At 30.5% G+C, this 22,101-nt stretch overlaps 2 protein-coding genes across 6 annotated transcripts; both read right to left on the bottom strand.

Annotated features, from left to right (window-relative positions):
• Window positions 1-42: 42 nt before the first annotated feature.
• LOC123881445 (protein PIN-LIKES 3-like) lies at window positions 43-5,045 on the bottom strand. Of its 5 annotated transcripts, none has more exons than XM_045930142.1 (12): window positions 4,843-5,045; window positions 4,233-4,360; window positions 3,677-3,839; window positions 3,480-3,559; window positions 3,274-3,398; window positions 2,859-2,980; window positions 2,466-2,642; window positions 2,085-2,177; window positions 1,582-1,682; window positions 996-1,048; window positions 711-896; window positions 43-235 (listed from the first exon to the last, which is right to left on the bottom strand). In XM_045930142.1, exons 3-12 carry the CDS (start codon window positions 3,809-3,811, stop codon window positions 111-113), a joined length of 1,197 nt encoding a protein of 398 aa, XP_045786098.1. In that variant the 5' UTR covers window positions 3,812-3,839; window positions 4,233-4,360; window positions 4,843-5,045; the 3' UTR covers window positions 43-110. The 5 variants fall into 5 exon arrangements, with proteins under 5 accessions (XP_045786098.1, XP_045786099.1, XP_045786095.1 ...); XM_045930143.1 differs by having other exon boundaries at window positions 4,233-4,357; XM_045930139.1 differs by lacking the exon at window positions 4,233-4,360 and having other exon boundaries at window positions 4,843-5,029.
• Window positions 5,046-13,520: 8,475 nt separating this feature from the next.
• Window positions 13,521-18,328, bottom strand: LOC123881444 (serine/threonine-protein phosphatase 7). Its single transcript, XM_045930138.1, has 5 exons — window positions 17,714-18,328; window positions 16,059-16,553; window positions 15,488-15,634; window positions 13,940-14,047; window positions 13,521-13,755 (listed from the first exon to the last, which is right to left on the bottom strand). The coding sequence occupies exons 1-5, from the start codon at window positions 18,227-18,229 to the stop codon at window positions 13,678-13,680; spliced, it is 1,344 nt and encodes a 447-aa protein (XP_045786094.1). The 5' UTR covers window positions 18,230-18,328; the 3' UTR covers window positions 13,521-13,677.
• Between the last annotated feature and the right edge of the window lie 3,773 nt (window positions 18,329-22,101).

Genomic DNA, 22,101 nt, shown 5'->3' with positions numbered 1-22,101 from the left:
CACATTTACTGACTTTTTTGTCAAAAAAATCTACTGACCATGTATAAAATTAAACTTTAATATTAATCAATAACAATCAAATAATAATAACCATGTCTATGAGTACAAAATCAAATAACTAGCCACATAAATAAGGTCGACCAAAGTGTAACTGCAATTGAAGCCATGGCATATGACCATAGCATTATAACAGAACATTCACTTTCACCAGATCCAAACAACTGAGCCATAGTTCCTGCAGAGAACAGTAAGATTAGGTTTATCATAACAAACAAATTGCATATATGCAGGTGGCTTTTAGGGTAACTATGTGTCTCATATGCTCTACGAAGGATCGATGTACGAACATCGTTCGAAACTCTAACAACAATTGGTACCATTTCCCGTAAGTATAAACTCATGGTATTACTCAATATTAGACGGTGACCTAATGAGTGATGGTTCGGCAAGGAAGATGTATAATATTGTCTTAGTCGTAAAGACGCGCTTAGAACGATGAAGCTATGAAGCGCGGACACCGACACGACACCGACACTTATAATTGCATTGAATTGTGTCATTTTCTCAAATTATTATCGGTGTCAATGTGTCAGTGTCCGTGTCCGATGTCTGTGCTTCACAGCGATGAAGTTTACTTAAACATAGCAAAGTCGGTTGTCGTCAAAGTTTTGAGTGATTTTGAAGTTGAATGACAAGTAAAATTAGGTTACCTATATTCATAGCTGGTGGAAGTGCATACTGAAGTAGAAGGACAAACTGATATAAAGGATCTGCTTGCACCAAACCTAATTTGATTGCTCCTTGGACCACTATAACACCTAATATTGGCAGGAAAATGTATCTTACAGCTATGATCCCCACAATTGACCACACTGGAGTACTTGTACCCTTCAAACCTGGTCCATTCACACATACTCTATTTTTTTAAACAAATTATCAAAGAAAATAATTAAGTGTATTTTAGAAATTGTACAATTAGCATTAAAAATGTTTACCTTTTAGAAGATTTGCACCCAATATGAGGGTGACAGTAGGTATGGCTGCTTCCCTGATATTAATGAAACAAAAAAAAAATGAAATTGAGATTTTTTCGTTAAACTGCTTAAAGAAAAATGTTAACAACGAGTGTCCTAAGGACACTGTTTTTTTTTTTTTATAAGTTAAGAGCGTCTAGATATTAGGACCTAAGGACATTTATTAAGTATATTAAAAAGGAAATTTCACATTAAAACTTATGTATAATACTTTGAAAATATAAAAGTTATCTTTACAACATTAGTTTTATTTTAAATTTTATTTTTTAATATCTTAGCAAGTAATCTGAGGGCACATGACCCTTGTTTAAAAACTATTGTATTGCATAGAAAGTTTGAGTTCATCAAACAACAAGATCCACAATTGCATGTGGAAATTCTGGGCTAAATTTTTTGGAACTTGCACAAACAGACATAAAATATTCCTTTAGTTTTAGCACATATGATTATTTTGATATAATTAATAAATAAATCCACAAAGGGTAATACCGTAATAACATCCTTAGTGCGGAGTTTTAGGAATTAGGATGCATATATATATACTTACCCCAACATGGATGCAGAGTCTTCAACCACATGTAATGGAGCATCATTCCCAACCATTAACTTACGTATTGGATTTATTACACCAATGCAAAACCCAATAATCTGTGAAATAAGATAGTCACATGAGAGAGTAGTTATTAGTTATGGCTACTATGGTCTTCATCTAACATTGTTCCTACAGGCTACAAATAAATAGGGAGATAATAAAAAATAATAAAAAATAGTATTTACTCCTGTAATTTTTGCAATTTCCGATTATCTTCATGTATTTTTTTTTCTTCTAATTACTTCTGTAATGTCAAGATTTTGTCCTTTTAGCCGCTTGATGAATATGGGGTTAAAAATTCCGTCATTTTACTTTCTATAATGTTAGTGAATTTCGGTTTATCCCTCCTTATGAATGCATGTACTAAAAGTTTGTGTAACCAATAATACTAAATGCAAGAGAAGGAAAAACAGGGGAAACAAGATAGTAATTTATTTCCAATAAGGTGAGTATCATACTGCTCCAATGGTTGATGGTGCAAAAATGGTTTTGAAATTGAGGTTTCTTGAAATCTTCCACAAACTGCGCTTAATTTTATCTGAGAACCAAACCTGAAAAAAAATAAAACACTAAACATTATTGTCCACTACATTAATTTCTTGTCATAAGACAAATAAAATAAAAATATTATATGATTTGATGTAAAATTTGTTTACACATAATTTAAATTCATAAAATAAATATAAAGATAGTTTTCACTTAAAGGTAGCTCATTTGGTAGCTATTAGGAATATTATTGAAGAGATCAGAGTTCGACACCAGATTTTCTGTTTTTTCCGTTTTGTGTGAGTCTAGTTATTAAACTACGAGACAAAAAAATTTGTATGAATCTTTTTTACCTTTTCCTCATATTCTGTATTTGGAAGTAGTAAGGTGTAAGCATCATTTGGGGTATCTTTTACAACTGCAATATTGTTTTGTTGTGATTCTGATATCACCCCTGAAGTCATCATGGCTCTACTTGATGAAATCCTCATAATGTTGTAAACATATGTCCATAGCAGAACTGCACCAATCTAAATATCTCCAAATAAATTGAAAATAGATGTAATTAGAGCCCAATAAATGTATTATTTTCTTGGAAAAATGTACACTATACTACTATAAAGTAGTGACATAGACACTAAGAATGACACTAACATTGATGTGTCAGACACACTTTCATTCTGAAGTGTCGATACTACATAGACATTATATCAGAGCAATTGCAACATCAAAAGTTATAAACATACCGCCATAGAAAGTGAAACATAAGCCATCCCATATTTATGGCAGGTTTTAGGGTCACCAAAAGGACTTCCTTTCTCTTTACATATAGCTGGAATAATGATTATAGGCAAATTTCCTAAATTTCCTGTTCATATTAATCTCAAATTATTAGCTCAACCAAAACATGCATCAAGATTAGAATTGTGCAAAAATTTTAATTGAACCTTAAATGAAAGTAATAGACACAAAATGCAAGACTAAATGACCAGAGTTCAAATTCTGATGAAATGAGATAAGAGTTTTACTAACGAGTATTCTCAGAACAGTGTTCAAACTCTAATGAAAGAGAAAATACTACATTACAACTAATATACCGACAGTTTTGCCGATAGAAAAGTGCGATATAATTTCATATGTTTGTGCAGAGGATGAGTATACCTGCAGAACAGCAACCTAATATTAAACCTTCCAAGTGCTTTGGAGGCCTTGTGATCTTTATCACAATCCATGCTAAAGCTGAGCCTAATATGAATGTGGCAAGAATATTAACTGGCATGAACCACCTAAATGAATCAAAAGCTATGAATTAAAACTAAGAAACCAATCATCAATTCACAAAATCATAAATAAATCAAAATACTCACAAACTAAGAACATTCTCAGATGTTAATGTTTCTGCCAAATTGCTACCAACCATCGACGGATTAAACACATAAAATACAAGCTGTCAAAGAAAGACCACCGATATCAGCAGATAGACAGATAGACAGACAGATAGATAGATAGATTTCGGGGGAAATGAAAAAAGATTAAGTTTTGAAGGTATGTTGCATTAGATTACATTATTCACTTTGTTCCTTGCATCTGCTCCCAATACATCTATTTGATCAATTGCAAGAAACAAACCAAGTGCTGTAATCAATAATACTTTTATTACTGGCAAAGAAGCTACATACAAGAGCTGCACAAACCCCATTATCACAAATCTTCAAATGCTAATAATCCTACAAGCAAATAAAATAGAATCAGTTGAAAGCAAACACATTTATATAATCATAAATCAGTAACAAAATCTGAATTACAATGTTAACTTAGAAAGAAAGAAAAAAAAAAAAAAACTAACAACTCCAGAGAGATTCTAAAGAGATACAGAACAATATCGTCTCAATTACTACTCTAACAAGAGCTGAACAGTTTTTATGACTTTTCCACCAAAAACCAACTTCACCATAGATTACACATGATAAATATTTAAATGACAATTGAATTAATCTGACGGTTAAAATACATTATTTTCAACCGTTAGATTAATCCAACCAACTTCATTTTTTTTATCGATAAACAACTTTTTTGTTATAAAATCTCACAGAGTACAAAGAAAACTCAAACTCGTTTACCAGATAGAAAAACTTCAAATATCTTCGGTCGTAGCAGTTCCTCTACTCTACAACCCTTTGTAGTCTCCCTCTCTCTCTATCTCTCTCCATTTTATTTCAATCTTTTTTTTCAATTTTGTTTTTTTCTGCTGCATGAAAACATTGATGCGGAGAATTCAAACACACATTTCACTTAATTCATACATCAATCATAATACAATCAAATAAATAAAACACAAAATTGGAACTAATATTATGACGTTTAAACAAATTAAATTAACAGAGAAAGTAATTTATCAGCCGACATAAGCTAGCAGAGAAAATAATTAAACAAAATTAATACTACTAATTATATATTAATTTATGATTATTATTAACTTAACAATAGCTTACAAGGCTGAAAAAGTTGAACTTAAAAAACCAAAATGCAATTGTAATTCTTAATTGAAAAAGGACATTTAAAATTTTGAATGACGTGAGTAAAGTGAAAAGCTAACCGGAAAAAGAGATTAAAAAGTTAAAAAGAGCTTATAGAAATTGAAAATTCGCGTTTGATGATTAAATGTATAGTTGAAGCCATGTTGATGATGCATAAAGAAATTACTAACACGCATCAAGAATGATTACGTACCGTGAAGATGCGTAGATTCCACGTGTATAAATTATTTCTGAGATTCCTTTGAGAAATATTAACAAGAATGTTGATGAAGAGAAGGAATTGGCTATGGTGTATGTGTATGTTAATGGAGAGGTTCGACGTAGGAATGGTGAGAACAAAACAAGAAAATTTATACAAATTATTTAATATTGAAGATAAGGAAATAGTTATTCTTTAGAGAATACAATATTAATGTTAACTTTTAATGATATGAAGCGGTGATACCGACACATCACGTTGATATCAATAATAATTTGAGAAAATAAGATATATATATATATATATATATATATATATATATATATATATATATATAATTATATGTGTCGAACTGTCGATATTGTGTAGATATCAGACACTAAAACGTGTGACACATGTGAAACACAAGACGCAATATTAAACACTGAATACGCTTTTGACGTGAAGTCTCATTCGAGTATATGATAAAAAAGAAATTGTAAGGTTTGGTGTGGCACAATAAATATTTCAACAAATTGGGTGAAATTTAATTAGGTAAGTTTGTTAAAAAGAATTACTCTGTCAAAAAAACACTAATGTAGTGATAAATACTTGGACACTCCTTAATCATTTGGTTCTGGATTTGATTTTGAGGGGATTAGTCTTTGTAGTTGTGTGCGAAGAATACTTCTAATTTATTAGCGATTATTTTTTTCTACAATGGAGTTGAGGATTATATACAAAACTTCTAGCATACTATCAAAATGTCTCACCCCTAAACTAAATTTAGTGGCTTATATGACTAACGACACAAATAATAGACGCAATAATATCGATAATAATTTGAAAAAATAAAATATTTACATGTAATTATATGTATCGATGTTGTGCAGATATCACATAATTTTGATGTGAATTGTCATTTCAATATAGGATATATATATTAACAAAATATTTGTAGGGATAGGTGTGACACTATAAATATTTCAACAAATTGGTTGAAATTTAATTAGATAATTTTGTTAAAAGAAATACGGTGACACCTACTCCACCCCTTATTTAGGAGTATTTGCCTAATAAGAACAAGTCACATAAATAAATTTACATGTCATACTTACAATTAATTTGTAACCAACTTTTATTTCATGCTCGTTTTTATTTGTTGATGGATAACTACCCCTAAATTATAATGCGTAAATTAGAAAACACCGATGTCACAAAATTACAATTGGTTCGTGTTCTCACACCCTCTCTGCTTAAAGGACATGATTGAATTGTTAAAATTATTAATTTCCTCTCCTTCAGTTTTTATAGAAAATTTATAAATCTCTCATTTAAAATTTCTTTTCAATATTTTTCTAAGAATTAATAATAAATTAATTAAGGAGTCAAGATCTAGTGGTGTAAAAGCTGACATTAATAATTCATTATTAACTATAGCCTTTTCAAAAAATAAATAGTAAATAATTGATTAGTAATCATAGCCATTCAATCATGAAAATTATAGTCAATATACAAAGAATTATTTGTGATTGGTCGAAATAGGTGTCTCCGTGTATAAGAATTTAGTTTGGAGGACAATCATCTAAGGACTGAGGTTTTTATATGTAGCATTTACCTAATTACATGTTCACTTTATCTCTTTTGTGTGTATGATATAGGAAAATGAATTAGTGGTACCATTATAGTAGTTGTGATCACTAATTAAATTCCTTATGTGATGCGTTTGCATACTTGGCTTAGATAAAATAATCTTAGAAAAAGTGGTTTTTTTTTTTTTTTTGCCCCTTGTCTATTTGTTCTTTTTGGTTTATAACTCTGGTTCTTAGGAAAAAGTGACTCTAGATTGTAGTAGTCCAAAATTCGGCCGCGAAGTAAGTAAAGTCTGGCGAAGAAATTGTTCCACATCCAGAAATCGAATTCGGGTTCTCCTGAAATCCGTCCTTTTTGGTGAAGCTCATTAACCACTTGAGCTCAATGACTTGGTTTCTCTATTTGAATTTGTCTTAGTCCATTAATTAAAGAATTTATGTTACTATGTACCAAAAAAAAACAAGAATTTAGGTTACTATAATGAATTAGCCTTCACCTCAGAAGGGTTTGCTTTTTATTTTTTTTATAATACATGCTTTTACTTTATCTATTTTTTTATTTTTGTGTGTTGAACATGCTTTTACTTTATATTTTCCCATAAGCATGAGCAATATATAAATTTCTATAAATAGAATTCTTTAATTAAAAAGTAATTAGTGGCAAACTTTTGAATACTCCTTAGTTGGCAGTTCCATTTTAGCGTGTGTTAGGAAAACAAATTTTCCATGCTCAAAATTTGTGTTTGACCAGAAGGTATGTATGTACTTATAGAGTTTGGTGGAGGCACGTAACGCACATTCATTCCCATACAACCGTCCACCTTGTTGTCAAACACTTAGGTATCTTATGTTTCTTTTATGTATTTATAATCTTAGAAATGAGTATTGGGTCTAACTCAACCTTATAAAACCGGTTTGTAAGGTGTGGATTATCATTAGTTTATTATCAACACTTAGTCAGGCTATATCTCAACTGATGTGGGACTCTTAACACACCCCCTCATGCCCAGCACTATTGGGCTTGGTGCGTGGATATTAACGGTGGGTAGCCCGTTAGCGGAAACCTGATAACAGTTGGTCCAGCGGATCGTGGAGATACTTTGATATCATCTTAGAAATGAGTATTGAGCCTAACTCAACCTTACAAAACCGACTTGTAAGGTGAGGATTTACCTCTAGTTTATAAACACTTAGTCAGACCATCTCTCAACCGATGTGAGACTCTTAACATATAACACTTTGAAGTCTCATATTTACACCATCTAACCAACCCCTAGAGGTTAACAAGAGATAAAGACTTTATGGATGAATTAATGTGAGTTTCTATTGATTGAAATTGAATGTAAAGTAGTTACCGTAAAAGTTGTTAAGAAATCTCACATCGATTGCGAGATAACCTGAATATTTGTTTTTAAAGTGAGGACAATCCGTTGGTTTTTTAAGAATGAATTAGGCCTAAAACTTAATTCTAAGACAAGTATATATAGATTATGTGAATAGTGCATTTAGTATGATAATGAACTCGTACAAGTAATAATTACGGACTGCATTAGTGTGAATATCTTATTTTTATGATTGCAGTCAACAAGGTATCAGTACTCACTTTCAGCGTACGTTAAAGTTGGTTTGGTGGGAAGAATTTATAAACATGGGATCCCTTAGAATTCCTAATACAAAATGGTTGGTTGAAAATGGTCTTATTAAGATGAGATATCATAGGAGTATAAAAACAAACAACAAATAAATTAACTTGTGTAAAAAAAAAACAAATAAAGTAAACCAAAGATACAATTAGACCAATATTGTCTGAGAAAATACACAGATTTGGTGGTGGTGACATGCGAGGTAGATAAGGACATGATGTGGAAGGTTGAGGATGAAGTTGAATGACAACGTACAAAACTCTCCTTTCTCTTCTTTGTCAATTTGTCTCAATCGAATACATTTGTCTTGTTTGCCAAAGACAGCTAACAATAGAGATAGCTAAAGAGACTAGGGGATTTTTATTTTATTTTTTTTGAGAAAAAAGAGACTAGGGGATTATTACTAGGGTTTCATAATATACTAAAAATTATAAGTAAATATATCGCAGCAACATTTATGGCCTGCTTGTTTCGGATTTTTCAACAAAAAAATTTATTTTTTCTTAAAAAAGATTATTTTTTCTCAAAAAAAATTATTTTTTTATCTTACTTGTGTTTGTTTCATATTTTTTTTTTATCAAAATGAGAATCTATTTTCAATAGCTTTTATCAAAATCCATTTTTTTTATCATTCACCATCTTAAAAAAATATATTTTAATGATTGTAAACAAACGAAAAATAGCTTTAGATTTTTTTCAAAATCTCTAAAAAAAATGATTTTCTTGAAAATAATTTTTTTCAAAAAAAAACATTTTTTTTTTAAATCCCAAACAAACGGGCCCTTAATGGACTAGACTAGTACTAAACTTAAAGGGCTAATCAGCTTAAGCTCAATAATATTTATTATGTTTTTTTTAACAAGATAATATTTATTATGTTATCTTCAAACTCACGATGTAATAACAGAAAACATCTGGAGTTTGTCAAACGAAAAACATACTTAATAATAGAAATTCAAAATATATTTTCAAAAAAAAAAATAGAAATTCAAAATATCTTATCCCAATACTACTCTTCAAACTAAAGTTTATTAAACTTAAAGCTTTTTTTTGGTAGAAAAACTTAATGCTTGTTACAAAATTAACCTAAAAAATTAAACCAAATCAACCGATAATTAACATAACCAATAGGGAGGAACAATCAAAGAAGCAGCAGTAACCGAAACGCGGAACCATAAGAAGGAAGAACCAAAGCATACTAATCCAATAATTAATTCAGTCCAAACTAGCCAAAACCGAACCAATTGAACAAATATAAATCAAACCAATAGAAAGAGAAGAACCAAACTACCCAACAGATGAATCAAAGAGACAAGAAGAAAGACAAAGCAAAAATGTAAGCAAATATTCCCTAAAATCTATAAATATAGGTGGCGGAGAGCCACACAATTGAGACTTGAGAGTGTTCAACTGAACCATTTAGACTTCATATATAAAATACCTATATAATCTGATTTATTTATTTTTGTTTTGAACTTCCTTTTTTTTAGGGAACTGCTAAATATTACAAAAGAAAATTCACAAGAAGAATAAACTGAAAAATATAAGTTGGGTGAATGATAAAATCATGGCCGTGCCTTAATAAAATACTGTGACAAGAACCACTTAATACCAGAACTGACTTCCGTACCAGATTAAACTGGTGGTGAAAACCAAAAAAAAAAATACGGGACAAGATCATTTCGTGTGTTTGTTGTTTTGAATCTTCCGTAACATTAAGCATTTCCATTTTTTTTAACTCTCTAAATTTTTTAATCACTTGTTTGTATATTATCTTGCGACTTATTATATTGAGATATATGATTGGTAACATTGATAGAGTTAATTATTCAATGATTTTAAAACATAAAACTGCGGAGAAAATAATTATAAATTGTATGTAATTAATATTATTATTGATTAAAGTCCAAAAAGTTAGAAATACCATTGATTTTAGTAATGGATAAATGTTAACGTTTAAATGAAATGACTTACAACTTAACCATAATCCTGAGTCTGATCAATGATTTAGGTATGGAGCATTATTATAACTCTTAAAAAGAATTTGCTGCTCATTTGAATTTCACGTGATTTAAGAGATTAGTCACTGCAATTGCGCGCAGGGAATACTTAGTTTACGTCCCAAAAAAATTACTAAGATTTTTTTTCAAATAAATCTTGGGAAGACTGTTTTTTTTTGGAACATCTTAGGAATTAGTGTTAACTTGCCGTTTGAAAAAAAAAATCATCCTCTTCCTTAGTCAAAAAAAAAAAAATCATCATCTTCCGTTGAAAAAAAAAAATATATACGATTATTGTTGGAGATTTTCCAAAATATATTTGAAAGGTTACAATGGTTAATTTGAAATTCAAATTTACATTTTTGAAAGTCTTTCAAAGGTTGTGTCTCTTCATCATTTGACACAAGTTTCTCTATAAACAGAGACACTTAGAAGGCAGAAAACACACATCAGAAAATCATGAGTTTCATGAGTCATGATTATGCCAAAAATATTCATAAATCATTACTTCATTTCTCTAGTGCACGAGAGTATTTGAGGGAACTTTATTCCGTAAAATATCATTGATCGATATGCTTGATATGTACAGGTATGTGCAATCCATGTCAAGGTTTCCAAAGTATCCAGAAGCGGATTCGCCAATGAACCCATTTGCATCCGGTTTACATAAACTAGGGGTGAATCAAACATAAAACTTAGTGTGTCCACACACGCTTTGGAATTTACGTGCATCATCATCATGTCCGTCTTCATCATTTTCTTTTTCGAATATTTGCAGCAGTCTCCCAACATAATAAGTACAAGAGGTACTAAACTCACATCAGTAGGAAAAATATAGATAGAACTCACCCCAAAACCATCGGACAAGGTAAATTTCAAGGCTTATTACATACCTACAAAAAACTAACGAGTAATACAATCAAAGAGATTTATACACCATTCATAAAATAAACATGGGACATTGATATTCTTAGCATCCAACCATTTCCACGAAGTAATTTGAATTCTGTATTCAGATTTGTGCATTCAATACCTTAAAAGTGTATCAATTTTATCTTTCATTTTTATTTTTAGTATGTTTAACAAATATCCCGAGGACACTGTGATCCATTTTTATTTAAGCGCTCTTCCGTAGACTTCATCGATGTCGTTATATTATCATTGTCTTGTCGCTTTTTTGCAAGTCAAAAATCAGTAATTGAAGGATGGACAACAAGACGAGGCGACAAGGCTGTTAATGCATGGCTATGTTTTCACTTTTTACGTTTGTAATAATTGTGCTTACTTTACTTCTTGGCACCAAAATAGTATCTGCCTTTCTTTTGCTCAATCTTGTGTCATGGTAACTAGTCTCACAGTGTGCATGTGCCAACAACAACCTAGGCCATACATCCACCAATCAATCAATTTAAATTTATAGTGATATAGGGGCTGTTTGTTTCAAATTTTTCCAAAAAAATCTATTTTTTCCAAAACAAAAATTATTTTTTTATCTTACTTGTGTTTGTTTTAGATTTTTTCAAAAACATTTTAGTAAAAAAATTATTTTTTTCATCAAAATGAGAATCTATTTTCAATAGTTTTTATCAAGATCCATTTTTTTATCATTCATCATCCCTCACTATCTTAAAAAAATAGATTTTAATGATTGTAAACAAACGACAAATAGTTTTTGATTTTTTTCAAAATCTCTAAAAAAAAGTGATTTTCTTAAAAATAATTTTTTTCAAAAAAAATCATTTTTTTTAAATCTCAAAGATTGTGCCCATAAATTTTGAATGCAGCCTTTTGTTCTTACGAAAGAAAAAACATAGTAAATATACATGTATGAAGAGTAAGGCCTAATATATATACTCAAATCATTGAAGGTTATGTCAAGAGTATAAGAGAACGGTTGATGTTGAATGGTTGCTTGGTATCATGATATATATGTAAAAAACGTGTTAGATGGATACAAAGAAATTTAATGATTTTTTTTTAATGATGGTGGAATGCACTGGTGGTGGAATCTATTATCTATTTTTTTATCTATCTCTATTTTCATTTATTTTGAGAAATAGAGAAAGATTTTAACTTATAAAAATTGATGTTCGATTGACAATAAGGACTATATAGGGAAAAATATTTGTCGATAGAGTTCAACTCATTGAATAAATATTAGTCATCTTGAGAAATTAGTCTATGAAGTTACATGTGGATTATACTTTGGATTATAAAAAAAAAAAAAGTTTACATTGGTAAATAACAAAAAGAAAAGCTTATAAAATCTAAATTCACTTAAAACGTAAAGAAAATGAACAAAAATGTGGGGAACAATGGTATGGGGAGGTACTTCTAGCTGAATCGCATTGAAGACAAAATAAATCTCAAGGAAAAAAATATATGCAATTATAGAAATGAGAAAATTAGAGAAATGAGAAGAGAAGAAATGATAGAGGGAGAGAAGGTAGTTGCACAAGATAGCCTAAATCTAAAAGTGTCCACAAAAACAAAGAGAGGGGATTTTAGTTGCAAATTTAATACTTCACGTACTAAAAAATCTTTTTAGAAATATAATTAAAATATTTTTTATTTTCTTAAAAAAACCATTCTATTTTAGAAATTCATTCATATCTTTAGCAAATTTACAAAGGAAATTGGAATCAAGCTATAGCTGCTCAGGAAGAATGGTGTATCAGGAGATTAAGTATGAAGATCAGTGCATTAGAGTTTTTTTTTGTTGTTTGTAGTTTCCTATATTCGGCAACAAATTTCATAACATATCTTTCGAAATATGTCAAAATAGTATGTACGGAAAATTGTCTTCCGAAATGCAAAAAAATAAAAATAAAAAATAAAAGGAATCCCACATTAGGCTGTTTCGGGAGATAGGATCCCATCAAGGCTGGTTTCGAAACTTTGGAGGGCCCAAGAGCAATTAAGGAAGCCTAAAGAGCAATTTTCAACTTGACAATTACCTAGTAATTTAAATCCCAAAAAACATACACATGACATGATGAAAATAAGAAGGGAGGAACTTTTCCAGAAAAAACAAAATCGGTATGTCATCCAAAAATACACCTCCATTGATACGGATTGAACCTAACTTCACAGAAAACCATGATTGAAAGAAGAGGGTTGTCCAATCCTATATAAGTCCTCACACTAGATTCATGACTTATAATATGGGACTCCAAGTTGGGTTCATGAAACCCTCCTTACACATGGAAATCAGTAAACATCGAAACAAAGGCTAACGAAAAAATCAGCTTGAGAATGGAACACCTTGTTAAAAAGGCTAGTAAGTTGCTCTCAGATAAGTATTCAAGAACTCAAACTCTAAGTTGCCACAGAAGCTAGCAATACAAGTTTCTCAAATTCCAACTGTACAATTGTTTTAAATCAGTTTTGATCTGAATGTCATAAATGAAAGGTTGGAATGAAATGAAGAAACTATTCAGAAACTACTACTTTGGGGGTTCGGTTTAATTTGAGTGAATTGATATCACAAGCTTAATAAACCGGATTAACGATAAATAACTATAATTTAATGATCAAAGCTATTTTTTCAAAAAATGACCATACAAATTTTACAAATCTCACAACTTCAAAATATCTACTTCTAACAAAAATCTCTCAGGTAGTTACCATGGAGGCCAAGTCCAATTCTTCGTCGGAGTCTAACACGTCTTCAAAATCATAGTAAGGATTCGCCTGCACCTCAGAACAACGACACAATTAACATCTTTACACAAATTATTCTATTGTTACAAATTGTTGAAGATGTCTTTGTGTACTAATAAAAGTTTCCCTAGTACCTTTAATGTTTAGAAATTTCATTAGAGATTCCAGTGAATATAATTTCCTTAACACTAAGATTAGTGAAATATTTTTTTACCTTTGGCCTTGGAGTAACAGCCAAAAATCCATGAAATATAGGATTGTCGAAATTCGGGGGCTCAAGGACAACATATGCACCTTTGTTGTTATACCTCTCCTCTGTTGCCTGCAGTGGAAAAACAGTTCTTAGGAAAAATAATTATTATCAACATTTGAAGCAATGCCTATTTACACACCTGTCTGAACTCAATCGTCAATAAATAGGGTTGACGTTATCCACACATGCATTACAAATCATATATGCGTTGGAATATCAATAGAAAAAATTGTTGAAAAATTGAAATTGCTTACTTTACCCTCTAAAGTTAAACGCTCACTTTAGAGGTTTTCAAAATTTACTATTTGAAATGTAGATTGTTGTATATAAGATAGATTGTAATTTTTTTGCAATTTTAAGGTTTGGTAAGTAACTTACATAAAGTTATGCAAAAAACAAAAAAATTCAAGAATATAATGAAAGGGTTGGTTCAATCATTTCAATAAATATCTCAATCTCTTATAGTTATCTACACAAGCAAAACAAGGTTATGTAATGTTGTCAAACAAAAGTCGATATCTCAATCTCTTGGAAGCATTGAAGTTTGGGCACCACAAACTTTCAAATCATGCTTCTTAATACACTCTAAGCTCAATTTTTAATCAAATGAACAATTTTCCTTTGCTTCCATCAAACTTATATTTGATCAGCAATTTCCAACTCAAAAGAACAGAGCCCTTATTCTTATCGAATGTCATTATACCCAAGAAATGTCTGAATTACTTTATCAAGCTGCAAACTTTTCAGTATTTTGCTACAAGGCTCACTTAAAATAGTGCTATCTAAACCAAAACACAAGATAATTTACATTCATCTCAGCAAAGATAAGGTCACAACTAGTAAGGTTCTCTGGGAATTAAAACTTCCGGATTGGACAAAGCAAATACAAGGCAGAGAGTGTTTAAAAAAATCAGAGGAAAACAAAGTCCTTTTTGTGAACTCTACCCATCAAAATCATCATCAGAAATATAGTTTTCATCAAGTTCATTTTGTGTATATACTATACAGGATGAAGCCGTTCATATACACAATTTATTGACAGAAAAAAAAAATTTAAAGTTTTAATACTTTTTTCGTCATCCAAAATGATTAGTAAAAAAGTTTAACCTGAGATAATTACTGTTTTATTACATGTATATTTTCAAAACACTATCACCTTATTTCCTATATTAAACGCCTGTATATATTTTCCAGATAGCTAAAAGGTTCATGTTAACCTAAAAATAACAGGATCGGAATCAAAATATGAAAAAAGCATAAGGTTCCCACCAATGTGGGGACTGGTGAATGCAGCTTTGTCCCACAAGCAGAAAATGTGACAACCGACAACTGTCACACTGAAATATTATCATTGTGCCAAAGCTTTATGTCAATAATTGTATCCTAGTCAAGATACTTATCCTAATTGTATATATATTACATAATCATACAAATATATATTCATCTATTCAATATCCTACCACATAGTAAAACATTGGAGTGTTAATCATGTCTGGCCAAGAGAATTACCTGAAATTGTGGGTAATCTGGAGCACTAAACACGGTGACCAGCTTTCCGGATTCCACAATATGATCAATAGTGTAACCTTCATCCATTCCCTCAAAACCATCCCTTTTCTCCCTAGCATCAGGACCTTCATGTGACCTGATGATCAACTGAAATAACAAATAAGTGACAATCCATATATCAGTAATAATAGTTAACAAGATAAACAAACAAGAAAATAAAGAATATCACACATGGCCACGAGACATTATGATTTAAAACTAGGAATGTATATTTTCCCACAAATACCATTCTCGAGAATATGATTTTATACCGTATAACAAATGTTTCAAAAGTTTTCTTCGCTTCACTTAAATAACCATGTTAAATCAAGCGAGAATCTGAAGCTGGTGAAAGAGGATACACGCTCTCATAACATCAATGTCTAACAAATAATCCTTTTTCTTTCCTAAACATGATATGATGAAAATCCCCAAAACTAATTTCTGAGAAAACCAATTTAATGAATTGAATATTGTAAACTGAGAAAATTAAGACGTGTCGCTATGAAATTAAAAATAACTTGTTTATTACCTTAAATTGGTACTTCTTTAAAAATGCTTCAGTAACATCAGGACCCCAAACCAAGCCAATGCCTCTCTCTTTGTTTGGAGAAAGGCCAGGCGTTTTTGAAGGATCAGACCACAAAACATCACCAGGAATCAAATTTTGTCCTTCCCAAGGAGGATCAAGCACTGAACGTCGAGCCTTGGACAACTCTTCCAAGGAACCAAGCGATATATTTTTGCTGTCGGTAGTAACATTAATCTTACGATTCTTCTTTCCTTTTAATCTCTTTGAAGGCGTCACAGTTACACTACGGAAAAGTCCTCCGTGAGCTGTGTATACACACCCTGCTATAATAGAAGCCAAAGGTAGACCTTCAAAGCATCCTAAACATTTCCGGTATACGTGTTTGCCTTTGTCACTATACTTTACCATAACTTCTTTTTCAAAACCATAAACAGAAGTGCAATATTTCGATTCATGATTCCCTCTTAATAAATATATGTTTTCTGGCATGAATACCTGATGAAAAATAATGATAGTAAAGTAAATAACATAAAATAAACGCATCACAGAGAGTTCAATAGAGTGGACTTAAGAGTAACGGTTCATAATAAAACTATCATTCTATTGTTTAGATATTTTAATGATGGAATGGAGATAAAGAACCGTTTTATCCAGCCTGTCCAAATAAAAGGGAATGGAGATATTGAATTGGATTGAAACAGAATTGATTCCACCAAAATGCATTCCATCCTCTCCAATTGTAAACAATCCAATCCAAGCAATAGAGCCTTTACAAAAATCCATTTCACTCCACTAAAACAAATTGAGCAAACAGCATCCCAAAAATTTGTGCAGGAAATAGTAAAAATCATACTTCTATTGCTTTAAATATTTCCTATGCAAATATTCAAAAACAATAAACGTAAAAAAAAAAAATGATATATTTTGACCCGGATTCTCTGCAATAGCGGAATCATGCAGTTGCACTCAACAAACGATCTCAGCCATGAAGTAAAATCAAACGGTTTACATTTAAATCTGTTTAAACTACACTACCAAACATAAACCAAATCAGACAGCTGAAAGGTTTTAAGACAGTCACAACAGAGAATTCATTTCCAAACCTTCCTAGAACAGACTAAAATAAACCTTAGCTTAATCAAACTAATTAGACAGATTATCATTAAACTTTAATTAGTACTGCTAAGGGCCCGTTTGGCTTGTCTTATTTTTTAGCTCGTGCACATAAATAAGTATTTATGTTAATTCATAATTTCTCACTAACGAAAATTGTGTCTTCATAAGCTGTTTTTTCATAAATTACCTTGACAAGCTTATAATAATACATAAAAAACTTTTTTTTTTTACCTAAGCTTAAAAATAAGTTAATCCAAACGGACCCTATTTTAATTTTCAAATTCCAACAGCAGGTAAAACAAATGTATCATAATGCATGATAATATCCATCTATCTTAACTCTCCACAATCAATCACTTGAACTATTATAGCACATAATATATATAATTAGATAAACCCTAGCTTAATCAAACTAATTAGACAAATTATCATTACTATTTGAAATTTCAACAATAGGCAAAACAAATGTATCATAGTGCATGATATCCATCTAACTTAACTCTCCACATTGAATCACAAAAAAAATTGATTTTTTTTACCTTCCAAGCCAACAAGAGCAAGAAAGTTTCAAGTCCCCAAGCTCCACGATCAACATAATCACCATTAAAAACAAAGATTCGATCTTTTGAAGGATAACCAGCATCACGAAGAAGAAAAAGGAGATCATGCAATTGTCCATGAACATCACCAACAACAACAACAGATGCAGCGGAGGAAGAAGATTCAGAATCAGAATCAGGTTCAGGACGAAAAGGTTGTATAGGAACGCAATTAGGTTCCTTGTGAAGCATCTTGGAAGCGATGAGAATGAGAGAATCGAAGACATGAACGGGAAGAACAGAAGGGAATTCGGAAGGAGGTAGGTTTTTGGAAGACCAATCGAAACAGAGTGTTAGATTTTGGATCCATTCTATGGTTAACTTTCCGTCTTGTGGCCAAGATATTGGGAGTTGGAGTTCCGATGGTGGTTCGGGATTTTGGTCTGATGTTGATGTGCCGTTGACGGTGGCGGAATCTGGTGGTGGTGGTTGTTCTGAATCAGTAGGAAGGTTCATTGTGATTTGTAAGAGTGACAAGACAATAGATATAAAGAATATGACAGTCTCAAATTTCTTCTTCACGTATAGTATATATATTTTCTCTCCATCTTTTTTTTTTCGATCTTTTTATTTGCATACATCATTATTTTTATATTTAAGTCAAGTAAAAATTCATTATTTATTTATTTATTTGTGATAAAATTCATTAATTTTTTAATACAAAATTAAGGGTGGCAAAATAATTGGACCGACCTGTTTAATCCATCATTTTTTTGTAGGTTGAAATGAGATTTTAGGTTTGGTGTTCTAAGTTGGTCTGTCCCGCCTAACTTGCTTAAAAACCGGGTGTGATGGAAAAACAAAGTTGGTATGTGGGCCATGATTTTTTTTTTACTAAAATAAAAGATATTCATTCATTCAAATTGGTAGAGTACATAAGATTCAAGTACAAATTCAATACCGCTAAAAACGAAGAGGATGAATCTGAGATTCTATAACCGGGATGCGTTTTTTTAGGCTTAATTAGTATTTTGGTCCCTTAAAGAAATTTTTGGTTTCACATTGGTCCCTTATTGAATAAAAGTTTCGCTTAGGTCCCTTAAAGATATCACTGTTTGTCAAATTAGTCATTTCCGTTAATTTATCAACCTCAAATGTATTAGGTGGACCAACGGTGTAGGTGGTCAACCATATTCCTCAATAAATTTTTTAATCTTAACCATCAAATCTTTTTGAAAAGAAAGAAACCATTAGATGTTGCATGTCCACCGGATCTAACAGTGCATCATCACCAACTAGTTTTTATTTCTATTTCTTCATCATCTTCCTCATTCCTTCATAACTTCTTCCAATCTTCCTCATTTCTTCATTATCTCTGATTCAATAACAACCAAATCCATAAAAATTCAACAACAATAAACCATTTCTCGTTCAAAATATCTCAACAAACCAAAAACATGACAACAAAACCAAAAAAATTCAAAATCACGAAAGGGGATCTGAAAATTCAATTTTTAATCAAAATCAAAATCCAATCAAACAATATAGATCTAAGTTTGACAAAAATGACTAAGACGGTGTTGGGAATGACGGGGCGGTGCTAAGTTTGGAGATGACGATATATTTTCGAGATACAGAACAAGATCTGGAATTTCTACAATATTTATTTAGTTTTTCTTTTTTTTTTTTTGAAAATAGAAGATTGAAATATGAAAAGAGTAACAACTAACAAGTATTGGAAAAAGAAGTTCATGAAAATTGATTTTTTTTTTTCATTTTCTGGGATTGATTTTAGATTTGGTTTATTTTTTTTAAAAAAAAGTTTATGAAGATGATGGAGATGGAGAAGGAGAAGGAAGGAGACGAAGAACCTAAAATAAATTAGGTGAATTAGGTGTTGATGGTTCGCCGTATGATACAATAGACTTGCAAGATTTGATGGCTTCCTTTCTAACATAAAAAAATCAATGGTTAAAATTTTAAAAAATTAACAAGGTCTTTGGTGGACCACTTACACTGTATCACATCCACAAACCAGTCAACAAAGACTAACATTTCTGTCAAAAAAAATTGACGGAAAGGACCTTTTTGCTATCAGATATGTTTTTAAGGGACTAAAAGAAACCTTTTTTTTCTTTAAGGGATCATTGCGAAACCTAAAATGTCTTTAACGGATCATTTAACTAATTAAGCCGTTTTTTTATGTTAGATAGTCAAGTGGTTAGAATTTTACCTTTAGAAAAAATAAGTGGAGTGTCGAGTTTGAACCATGTCTCATGCATATATAATATGAAGTTCCTATCAATTGAGTTTAGTTCACGAATTTTTTTTTTTTTCAGACTCTATAATTCAAACATGTCATATATCTTTATACATCACTTTTGCATATTGGGTCTAAAATTTCTCAAAATCCAAAAATACAAGAATCAACCAACAAACTTTAATTTTTTATCAAACTCATCTCCAATCTATCTCATTTGTCAAATTAATATTCATATCATTATGAAGTTGTGTACCGCATTTTCAAATAATGAAATTGTCCTTACACAAAATACTTTTCAAATTTTTTTATTAAAATAGTTAGTACCAGAAATTTAATGGGATTGTGGGAATGGGAGACTTGTCTGAAATGCTTTAAAAGTATGATATTTTAAAAGTGTTTGGAAAACATTGGGTTAACAACAACAATTATTTATCTCTCTTCCAATTTTTTACTTTCTACATTTTACACATTTATAAAATACACACAAAAAAACACTTGATAAAGGACAACAAATTGTTAGGGTAGAGGTATAATTACTCATCGTTGACCAATCATAACATTTTTATCATTGTCATTTGATGATGAAGTCCGAGAATGTTATGCTGGTCAACGAAGAACGGTTGAACTATGATGATTGATAATGTTATAATTGGTCAAACGAAAGCTCTTGAGTTGCTTTAAAATCGCAACATAAATGGGTCTCTTTGTGATGGGTGATGATTCCGCCACCTTTTTGAGTGTGAACAAAAAAGTTTCATTTTCTCTCCTCTACCCTCAAAAATGGAAAATTAGGTTTTCTTGTCTTTTATTCTTAATAATAGAGAGAAGTCAATGACAAATTTGACATTATTCCTTTGAGTGTTTTTCTTTTTTTTTTTGAAGCAATTCATTTGAGTTATCTATACATAATGTTGATAGCTAATTTTTTTTATGTAAATTTTTCGTCTAATTTTAATGTAATTTTGTTTTATGATGTAATTTTGCCTTATAAAATATTGGTTCGAATTTTAAAATTCAAACAATAAAAAACACATTTTATATTCTAAAATTTAAACAAAATATTTAGAAACTCATATTGACAATAAGAAACGAGAAAATATGAAATAAATTTTCAGAAAAGCATCAAAAGTTTCATGGGCCTCAACACCCTAAGAAAAGCCTGCTGCTACACCATAAAAGTAAATTAAGAAGTCAAACATTGCAAACTTTAATTTGCTACACTACATAAATCTATTGGGTCTTGCTAACCGGTGCCCCCGAGACACTAGTTAAGGAACCAAAAGAAGAAATAAAATAAAAGTTATGCATGAAAAACATCAAAATATAGACTTTTATTGTATTGACTACACTGTTTCCAAGTAAAACTTTCTAAATTAGTCATTCTAAATAATAAATCATTTTGAGAAAAAAAAATTATCTTAAATTATAAGTCGTTAATGTTATTTTTTGTATTATATTTTTAACTATTTATAACTTATTCTTATTTCAATTGATCTTAAATTATTTTTTTAATACAATTGATAAAAACCAATTTTATAAAATAACTCATATTTTTTTCTATACAAAATTAATTGCATTTTTAAATTTATTTATATAAAATGGTTAAAAACAACTTATAATTTGAAACGGAGAAGTAGTGAATTCGATCATTTCACACATTAATGTGTGGTATATATAGCAAGCCAAAATCAGAATTTCACTAACTAATTTGAAACTGACTATTATTTTTATTTTGAGGAAACTGATTATCATATTCCTCAATAATCACCTACTTTGAAAAAGAAATATTGGCATTTTCTACATTTATATATGGTTCCCCATTTGTCCCTTATGGCCCTACCAATGATTCAACACCTTAATGTATATTGCCCCTTCAATCTATCCATCTATATATTTCAACATTCACAACTTCTTAAAGTTTATTAATCCCAAGTCATACATATTAAACCATTCACACCCTAAAAATATACTTTCCAAAATTCCAAATTCATATTTTCTTAGAAACTAAGCATATCTTAAATAAATCATGGGTCATATGAGCTACAATAGAGTTAGCAATGGAACCAACAAAGGATTTAGATTAAACCCAAGAAAGTTTTATGTTCTAAGGCTACGTAAGAGGTTT

This window comes from Trifolium pratense, linkage group LG4, assembly GCF_020283565.1.
Source record: "Trifolium pratense cultivar HEN17-A07 linkage group LG4, ARS_RC_1.1, whole genome shotgun sequence".
NCBI classification, from domain to species: Eukaryota; Viridiplantae; Streptophyta; class Magnoliopsida; order Fabales; family Fabaceae; genus Trifolium; species Trifolium pratense.
Note: the sequence above shows the minus strand (reverse complement) of the source record. Positions and strands in the feature narration are given on the sequence as shown.

Bases quoted from the DNA above. Each gene is read 5' to 3' on its own strand.
- LOC123881445 (XM_045930142.1), bottom strand. From the start codon at position 3,811: ATGGGGTTTGTGCAGCTCTTGTATGTAGCTTCTTTGCCAGTAATAAAA. The intron at 2,981-3,273 runs GTATACTCATCC...TAATATGAACAG, and splicing joins ATTAGGTTGCTGTTCTGCAG to GAAATTTAGGAAATTTGCCT. The intron at 2,643-2,858 runs GTATGTTTATAA...GGAGATATTTAG, and splicing joins ATGTTTCACTTTCTATGGCG to ATTGGTGCAGTTCTGCTATG.
- LOC123881444 (XM_045930138.1), bottom strand. From the start codon at position 18,229: ATGAACCTTCCTACTGATTCAGAACAACCACCACCACCAGATTCCGCC. The intron at 16,554-17,713 runs GTAAAAAAAATC...ATTTTTCATCAG, and splicing joins TGCTCTTGTTGGCTTGGAAG to GTATTCATGCCAGAAAACAT. The intron at 14,048-15,487 runs GTAATTCTCTTG...TTTCCACTGCAG, and splicing joins CAGATTACCCACAATTTCAG to GCAACAGAGGAGAGGTATAA.